This window comes from Rutidosis leptorrhynchoides, chromosome 5 (genome assembly GCF_046630445.1).
Source record: "Rutidosis leptorrhynchoides isolate AG116_Rl617_1_P2 chromosome 5, CSIRO_AGI_Rlap_v1, whole genome shotgun sequence".
NCBI lineage: Eukaryota > Viridiplantae > Streptophyta > Magnoliopsida > Asterales > Asteraceae > Rutidosis > Rutidosis leptorrhynchoides.
Window position 1 is genome coordinate 111,970,058 of NC_092337.1, and position 9,258 is coordinate 111,979,315.

The 9,258-nt window shown below is 32.6% G+C and overlaps 1 protein-coding gene across 1 annotated transcript; it reads left to right on the top strand.

The window, feature by feature from the left end:
- The first annotated feature begins 2,877 nt into the window (after nt 1-2,877).
- LOC139846539 (proline dehydrogenase 2, mitochondrial-like) lies at nt 2,878-6,352 on the top strand. Its single transcript, XM_071836021.1, has 4 exons — nt 2,878-3,552; nt 4,701-5,349; nt 5,643-5,883; nt 5,976-6,352. Exons 1-4 carry the CDS (start codon nt 2,986-2,988, stop codon nt 6,076-6,078), a joined length of 1,560 nt encoding a protein of 519 aa, XP_071692122.1. The 5' UTR covers nt 2,878-2,985; the 3' UTR covers nt 6,079-6,352.
- The last annotated feature ends 2,906 nt before the right edge of the window (nt 6,353-9,258 follow it).

Below are 9,258 nucleotides of genomic sequence, written 5' to 3' on the forward strand. Positions count from 1 at the left end.
CGAATCCCCTTCCCCAACCTTTCATTTTTACTCCGTACTAGTTACTTTATACTGTATTCTATTGTTATTTTTATACCATTAAAAAAATTAAGATTATATAAATACAAATTTTTATAATATGCATGTATCAGTTGTTAAGTAAGTACATTCTCCGTCTCAGTTTAGTAAGATAGTTAATAAGATGTTACTCATGTAATTATCCTAAACTGATAAAGTGAAATTGACTTGTCAAAATCTTAATAATAACTCTACAAACTATATATAGAAAATTAAATTAAAATGATGATAACGCTTGTTGTTGAGATGCAAATTAGTATTTGACTCAAACTCTTCATATAGCTTATTGATATTTTAATTATAGATTGTTTACAACTATTTTTCCTTATTGTAATGGGTATTTAATTCTTAGAGCTCAATCTATTAGCCAATAGGTTATATATATACCTAAGCGAAAGTAATTCAATGAATAAATCAATAAACTAAATTTCGTTAACCCTTTATCGAATTTATCATGGTATCAGAGCGGATTTGATCATTAAAATAAAATCGCTTAGTAAGATAATCATCTAGTCTACGGTTAATCGCCGTTGATTCAGAGTTATCCTTTTTGTTTTATTTCTATACTTTTCTTTTAAAACAAATTAGTAATTAGTATTTCAAACGGATCCAAAACCAAAACCCTAAATCGAATCAATTGAGAATTCGACTCTGTTCAAGAACCCTAAATCGAATAATTGATACAGAGTATTTGTCTCAGATCAAAACCCTAAATCAAATTCATTCGTGAATTAATTGATATGGAGTATTCGTCTCTAATCAAGAACCTATTCAATGTATTCGTCTCTGATCAAAACTCTAAATCGTCAACCAAATAATATAGGGTATTCGTTCTACGAACCGATACAGAATATTTGTCTCTAATCAAAAACCCTAAATCAAATTTTATCTTGAAAATCAAGATCATCAGCCAAATAAAAAAACTCTTTAAACTCAAAACGTTTTCCCGATCAACTTTCCAGAGTAAAAACCTCAGCATTCTAGTTGCATCACCAAAAATACTTTTGAGTAAACTAAACAATTTGAGGTTTTGAAATAAAAGCCCCAAGTTGATGGCTTCAATAATCTTGCAACCAAAAATCGATGACCACAAAGGTTCTAAATCACCAACACGTTTGCGAACGGTTTCTCCACCATGGACTAAAATCATAAGTGGTGACACTGGTGAGTTGTCTCCGCCGATGGTTTTTGTTGTGGATCCAGTAACGTCGCTATCGTCGTTGTCGGAATTTGTTCAGGAGATAATCGTTAACGCATCTTTTAATTGGTCTTCATCAGAGACGTCAAGTTTTCAGGGTGAGTTCAGAACCAGTGGTCAGCCAACTGGGTTTCGATAATGCGGTTAAGAAGCCGGTGTGGATTAAATCTGTAAGTAATTAGAGGGGGTGAATAGTTACTTAATACGATTTTTAGAACTTTTTCGATGTTCAATAAAATTTGAACAATCCTTTATCACTTTAATCAACTCAACCAATGTGTGACGTGTTTATGTTTGTAGTAATGTGGAATGTAAAGTAAAGAACATAAACACAAGAATTTATAGTGGTTCGGGTGGATGTTAATTAATTCATCTTAATCCACTCCCCGATTCACTAATCGGGAGTTTTGCTTCACTAATCCAATGACCCTTCTACTCCATTTAAAATTTTTGAATGTTGATTAGCAAAAAGTGACTTGTTATTATATAGAATATAGATATAGATATACATATAAATTATTTGGATGTGATTGGTTATATTACTGAAAAATTTAATTATTTGAAATTGGTAGTTTTTTGATTTTTTTAAAGCACAATACGAGTAATAATTTTATTTATTAAAACATATAATTTTGTACAATAATAGCCATCTCGCCCGTTAAAATGCGCGGTTGACAGTAGACAAAAATGTAGTACCTGTATATATTTATAAAATTGTAAGATTATTCCCAATGCAACTTCATTTTTCCTCCGTCATCTCACCTGGCAACATGTTTGACGCCTTTGACGGCCCTAACGTGGCGTCATAATTTGACGCCCAGGGCGTCAGTCTGAAATTTGACAGAAGTGTCAAATTTATTTCAGACAATCAGAATTCGCCACATATTTTTATATATTATTAATTAATAAATTTAATACCTAACTACTAATAATATGTTACCACATCACCACCACAATATTTAACACTCAAATTTTTCATTCTCCTTTAAAAACTTCATATTTTGATCTTGCCACATCACCAAACAGTACATTATTTGCCTTTGATGTCACCGTCACGGTTAAAACCAGTCTAAGAGGTGTAATGATTATATAATAATGGACTTTTCTATTTGTAGCCCTAAGGTAGGTTCAATTTGGTAGTACAAATAAGCTAGTAGTTTGGAGAAGTTATAGTATGTAAGAGTTGAGTGGTTATTATGAAGGTTATATTTAAATTTTTTCTATAATTATTTACGTATATATATTTTACGAAAATAAGATTCCTCTGAAGTTTCCGGAACGGAATCTTTGAACTTTCATGATACCAAACTACTCACGACAGAATCTCATCTTTGATAACAAGCAGATATTCACTCACGTGACTTTAGCCCTTCCTTTTTCTATTACAATTCTAACCCTGCTCCACCGCAACTTGTATACACCCTACCCCACTCAACCCCACCACCGTCCAATTCTATAATTAACCCTTATTTACTTTTACTCAACTAAACCCAAAATCCTATAAATCCATAACCATCCGGGTCAAATCACAAACACATCTCCTAAACCGACCCGAATTAGAAGCAGTTTTTTGCCTATATATACACCACCTAGTTTAAAGACAATCCTCACAAAACAAAAACTAGTTTCCTTACAATTAGCCTATAACTTTGCACTTTCTTTCCACACCAACTTTCAACCACCTATCTCCGTCGTCAACCACCACCACCACAAACCGTCGTTACCCGTTGATGGCTATGACCACCAATGGCCTTTCATCAAAAATAATCCGATCATTTGTCCACCGTGTCAACTCAACCTCAACCACCCCAAAATTTCGTTCAGCCCAACGAACAACCATCAACACAACCTCCACAACTATCTTCCCACCCCAACCGCCGGCCAATACTGTCACGGACCAGTCACGTGACGACACCATATTCGATTTTAACGATACAAAAGGGTTGTTTTCATCGGTTACAACCGGAAAACTTTTACGGTCGTCGGCTAACTTGAACCTGGCGGCGGTTGGACCGGTAGTTGATTTGGGTATGTGGGTAATGAGATCAAAAGTAATGGAAATTGGTTTGTTAAGAGAGATTGTGTTGGGTTTGATCAAACATACGTCATATGAACATTTTGTTGCGGGTGCGGATTTGGAAGAAACGGGTCGGACTGTTACCAAGTTATGGAAATCCGGGTTAAGAGGGATGTTGGATTATGGACTTGAACATGCTGTTGATAATCATTCATGTGATTTGAATGCACAACAGTTTATTGAAACTGTTGAATCTACACAATCTTTGCCTCCTTCATCTGTAAGTTATTCATATTTACTTTTCTTTTAAATTTAATTTTAAATTTTAATTTAATTTAATTTTAAAATGAAAAGTTATGATTTTTACTACTCCGCATTACAGTGACTCTATTGTATTCTATTTTTGTTTGAACTCATATGCCCTTTTATTCCTTTCTTTAGTATTCTGTGTTTGTTTTTAGTAAACCCAAGTACGGATCTGTACTTTCATGGTTGCTTTGTATATTCATATTTATATTTTCACCAAAATTTATCTTCTTTAATCAGTAGTAGTCCTTACACTTAAAAACCCAAATTCTTGCTTATTAATTTTGTAAATATATATATTTATTAAAAATATATTAGTTCTTTGATCATTTTGTTGCGGATTTGAAGTGCTATAATTATTACAATCAACTTATACACCCAAATTAACTATTCTGGAAAGATCCAACCTTTTTTTTAAAGGCAAAATTTTATTGATGAACTAACAAACAAAACAACATACATACAGGTCATCAAAACCAAGCAAGCAAACACATGAAGTTTTTATTTTTATTTTTTTATGCATATATGTATACAAATACAAATTACAAACACAAATATAAATATAGAGATAAATATAAATAATTTGTATTCCATAAAAGGTCTACTCAAACGTTTGATGCTCTGTTTCATATGAACTATGTTGCAAAGCAATTTTATTAACTATTCTGGAAAGATCCAACCTTTTTTTTTAAAGGCAAAATTTTATTGATGAACTAACAAACAAAACAACATACATACAGCTCATCAAAACCAAGCAAGCAAACACATGAAGTTTTTATTTTTATTTTTTTATGCATATATGTATACAAATACAAATACAAACACAAATATAAATATAGAGATAAATATAAATAATTTGTATTCCATAAAAGTTCTACTCAAAACGTTTGATGCTCTGTTTCATATGAACTATGTTGCAAAGCAATTTTTAATTTATTTGCATATCTTTGTAATTTTTTCTTTGTCTTCATACATGTAAATCCTAGAATTGATTATTTTCATTCTAATCTTTTATTAGGTTAATCAGGGTTGGAAAATATACAATTGATTTATACATTCATTATTCATTATTTTAATTAATTCAAATCTTTTTAAATTAACCAACATTTGTTTTGATAACAGGTCAGCTTTGTGGTAGTGAAGATAACAGCAATTACTCCAGTAACTCTACTAAAAAGAGTGAGTGATCTTCTTAGATGGGAATACAAACACCCCACATCTACAAATCTTCCATGGAAGCTTAAAACACTTCCAATTTTTTCAGAATCAAGCCCATTTTACCACACTTTACAAAAGCCTTCACCTTTAACTCCTGAAGAAGAACATGATCTTGAATTAGCCCACCAAAGACTCATCAACATTTGTAACAAAAGCATTGAATACAATGTACCTGTAGTTATTGATGCAGAGGACACTTCAATTCAACCGGGTATCGATTACTTTACTTACATGGCTGCTGTCAAGTACAATAAAGGCGATACACCGTTAGTTTACGGCACAATTCAAGCTTATCTAAAGGATGCTGGTGAAAGATTGTTTGAAACCAAGAAAGCTGCTGACAAAATGGGGTTGCCAGTTGGGTTTAAGTTAGTTAGAGGTGCGTATATGTGGAGCGAAAGTAAGTTAGCGAATTCGTTAGGCGTTGATTCACCAATTCACAACAGTATTCAAGAAACACACAATTGTTACAATGGGTGTGCTTCATTTATGCTTGATGAGGTGTCTAATGCACCTGGGGGTCTCATTCTTGCTACCCATAATCTTGAATCAGGTAAAAGATCGAAACTTTTTAGTTTTTGTTATAATAATTTTGAGTTGTTTATGTTTAATTAGGTTATTTTTTGATAAAGATTACACCTTTTTATATTTGAGATGATGAAAAGATAAATATAGTGCACCAAATTTGATAAATGTATTCTGAATCAGGGTTGTATTGATTTGGTTACTTGAAAACCGATCGTTGAAAACGAATATTTCAAAACCGAGGTATTTCTTGAAACGTAATTCAAGATTTTCGACTGTTTATGGGTTTACACTAACTTTGTTTTCGAATACCTTTTACAGCCAAACTTGCTGCACAAAAGGCGCGCGAATTGGGGATTGGTAAAGATAGTGAAAAGCTCGAATTCGCTTCGCTTTATGGGATGTCCGAAGCAATGACGTTCGGGCTTCGAAACGCGGGCTTTGGTGTTAGCAAGTATTTACCTTTCGGGCCCGTTGATCAGATCATGCCTTATCTTTTACGGCGAGCCGAAGAGAATAAAGGGTTATTGTCTTCTTCAAATCTTGATAGACAACTCATGATGTGAGTGTTGTTTCATTGTTATAGCAAATCTTGTTATGTTTGATGTTTTTTTTTTTGGGTTTTTGATGGTGATTTTGATGATGTGTTTGCAGGAAAGAGTTGAAAAGAAGAATGAAAGGTTTTGTTGGACAAGGTTTGGTGGAAACTGAGAACAGATTTGCATCAAAAGCAGGTTCAATTGTGAAGTTAAATTAGGGAGTAAAGAAGAAGATGAATGAATTTGCAGTGCCATAATGTCCATTGCAGATAACAGGGGCACTGGTGGGACAATGCAAATTGTAAATAGTTTTTTTATTTTTTATTTTGAAGGCCTCTTGCTTTTAAGGAAGTATGTTTTTGTTGGTAACTAGTTGTGGTTTCCAATATTGTGATATACTAGTTCAGTAGGAGCAAGAGGTTCTTTTTGGTGGTTTATGGTGACTTAATAAATGAAAGTTTTGGAATAAGTTTATTATTCCATTTGGTTAAACGTCATTTCAAAATTTCTTTTCTTTTACCAACGTTTTTTTAATGCATGTTTATATCTTTGATCATAGTTTGTGCAAAAATCCTGTTGTGGATGATCTGGAAGCCACTTACGAACAGTTTGATGACCTACCAAAGTAACTAGGCCTAAGTACCCAAAAATGATAGTTGAACGTAAAGGGAATTAACGAGTTACTAAAACTAAATTCGGGTAACAGTTAAATTGAACCTCTACTGTCTATACCTATTCAAACCAGGCACAAGGTCAGTCGAACCTCGACCACACAAAGTCAATGATTTCGCTTTTGCCTCAAAGGTTTAAGCCGGCTTGGAGTGCATAAATGGATATATTTGGATATTGATTGTTTGCCTTCGATACTTACAGAGTCGGTTTGCGATCTGGAAATCCGGCGAGGGTGGTTTAATAATCAAATCTATGAAGTTCGACTCGGTAGGGAACTTGAGTGAATAGATTCGCGCTATTTATAGGGAAGTACTAGGCGTTTATATTTTGATGGTCCTTACTATTATGACGTAGAAAATATAAGGAAATCCTTTCAAGAAAAAAAGATGGTATAAGGAAATACTATGCTGACTGATGTCTTAAAGTCGAGTTATAAATATATAAACAGGCAAATATCGAAATAAAGACTAATATACAAATAGGCAAGCGTACCTAGTTGCGTAGTCATTGATGGTGTGTTTGGGTGAAAATAGCTTGTAGCTGGATCTGGAAGTTGAAGCTTATTTTTTAAGCTAGAAGCTGGAGCTTATGTTTATAAGTGTTTGATAAAGTAGCTGGAGATTATATATGTAAAATGATATAAAAGGACAAAATATAAATGATAAATAACTAGTGTTAGAGCCCTCGCTTCGCGGCGGGGGTTCGGTTTTCAATGTATTTTATTGCGTTTAGTTTGTAAAATCATTTTGTGGTTAACGATGATGTCGTTGAAGCGCAACTCGAGTCGAACTAAAAGGTATAACCCGTGAAAGATTTAAATGTTATTTTAAATTAACAATATATGTACATCTCCGCATTTCGCTATGGAATTGTCGACTTTTAAAAATTTAACGGAGAATTAACGTGTATGAAAAGTACTCCAAATATTTAGCGCTTTTTAAAAAGCGTCCGTTTTGCGTGTAGCTAGTGACATTGTGTTCCTAAAATTATTTTGAGTTTAACGATGGTGGCGGAAAAATTTAACTCGTTGCGAGCGCGAAGATATGGCCCGTTGAATATTTGGGTGGAGTTTGTTTAAGATTTTTTATGAGAATGAGTATTTGACAATTTATCCCCCTGTTTGGGGGGTAGGTTTGATTTTTTTGGATAAAGTGTGGGGGTTTTATTGTGCAATTTGAAAAAGAAAAAAAAAACGTGAAAAGTTGAAAGTACCCCAAGGTGCTATTCATTTTTCCTATGTCTTTTAGATATAGTAATAATAATGATTTAGTGGTTAATAATGTAATTTTACTTTCATAAGCTTCCGAACTTATTTTCAAAAGCTACTTCAACTAGTTTATTTTTTCAGAGCTTATTTATTTCATAAGCTTTGGAATATTTGTATACCAAACAACGCTGGAAGCTGGAGCTTATGAAAAAAATAAGCTTAAGTACCCATAAGTTTATAGAAGCTGCGTCGCCAAACACACAATGATATAGTTCGGGGCATCGTTCAAGTTCAATTAATCGTGATTTAAGATTGAAACTAGAAACTAACTTCTCATATGTACTAAAAGGCACCCAATTAGGTGGCGTTTTAGTTTTAACTAGTGTAGAGGTCAAAGCACTACGTTGCGTTATGTTAATCGTTTTTCATGTTACAGTTAAAAAGCTTTAAGGTAAAATGTGTTCTAATTATAAAGGCATAGACTAATGAACTATTGTATAACGCATCTAATGATCTTTTGTATTTAAAATATAAGTAAGATGTACCTATAATTTGTATAACAATATCGACCATACAAATAAGATGCACCTAAATTAATTATGATATGGTTACATGGTTTTAGTCTCATTTAACACACCGCCTTTAAGAACCAATCAAATGGGAGTATTTTTATGGTAATTAGATATATATGATTTCAAGTATTAATAATTCAATTTTAAAATTATGGCTATACACTATCAATATGCAATTTTAAATTTAGACTATCCAATATCGAGTAGTCGTTATGGAATTTTAAAGTGATTAATCGATTTTAAACTAAATGGTCATCGTTCAAAATTGCATAGCATGTCATATGTAAAGACATATTTACATTTTTGATCCTTGCATCTTTCTTGTCTAACACTTTTAGTCCCTTTAAAAAAAAAAAAAAAGATAATAAAAGAAAGAAAGTTGAAGTGGTCACCTCCATTTTAAGCAAATCAAGTTTCTTAAGATTTGCTTGGCTTTTGTCCATAATTAGTATATATAGTAAAGTAATGTCTGTCTTACAAAGTAAAGTGTTCACACCTAATTATTCTCATTTAATTGTCTTAAATAACTACTCCACCATCTCTTAACATGAACTTACCTTGCTTTCTTTGTGCGCCTTTCTTTCAAAGACCACACGTGGCTTCTTTCTTCTTAATCGCGGTTAAAGATGCCACTGCCACCCGATCCAGTAGTATCTACTTGATCTATCCGTTTCGTGATGGATATGAATAAAACTAAATAGATATGAATACGGATATTGATGAACATAAATGAATATGAATATAGAGATAAATGAGAAGTTTCATCTATAAATTTATCTATTAAAACCTGAAATACATATACAAATATTCACCCGATCCATCCGCTTCGTAATGAATATGGATGAACTTAAATGTGTACCTATACCCAAATATGAATGAACCTAAATAGATATGAATATGGACATAGATGAAAAATTACATCCATAAATTTATTCATTAACACACGA

Bases quoted from the DNA above. Each gene is read 5' to 3' on its own strand.
- LOC139846539 (XM_071836021.1), top strand. From the start codon at position 2,986: ATGGCTATGACCACCAATGGCCTTTCATCAAAAATAATCCGATCATTT. The intron at 3,553-4,700 runs GTAAGTTATTCA...TTTTGATAACAG, and splicing joins AATCTTTGCCTCCTTCATCT to GTCAGCTTTGTGGTAGTGAA. The intron at 5,350-5,642 runs GTAAAAGATCGA...TACCTTTTACAG, and splicing joins TACCCATAATCTTGAATCAG to CCAAACTTGCTGCACAAAAG.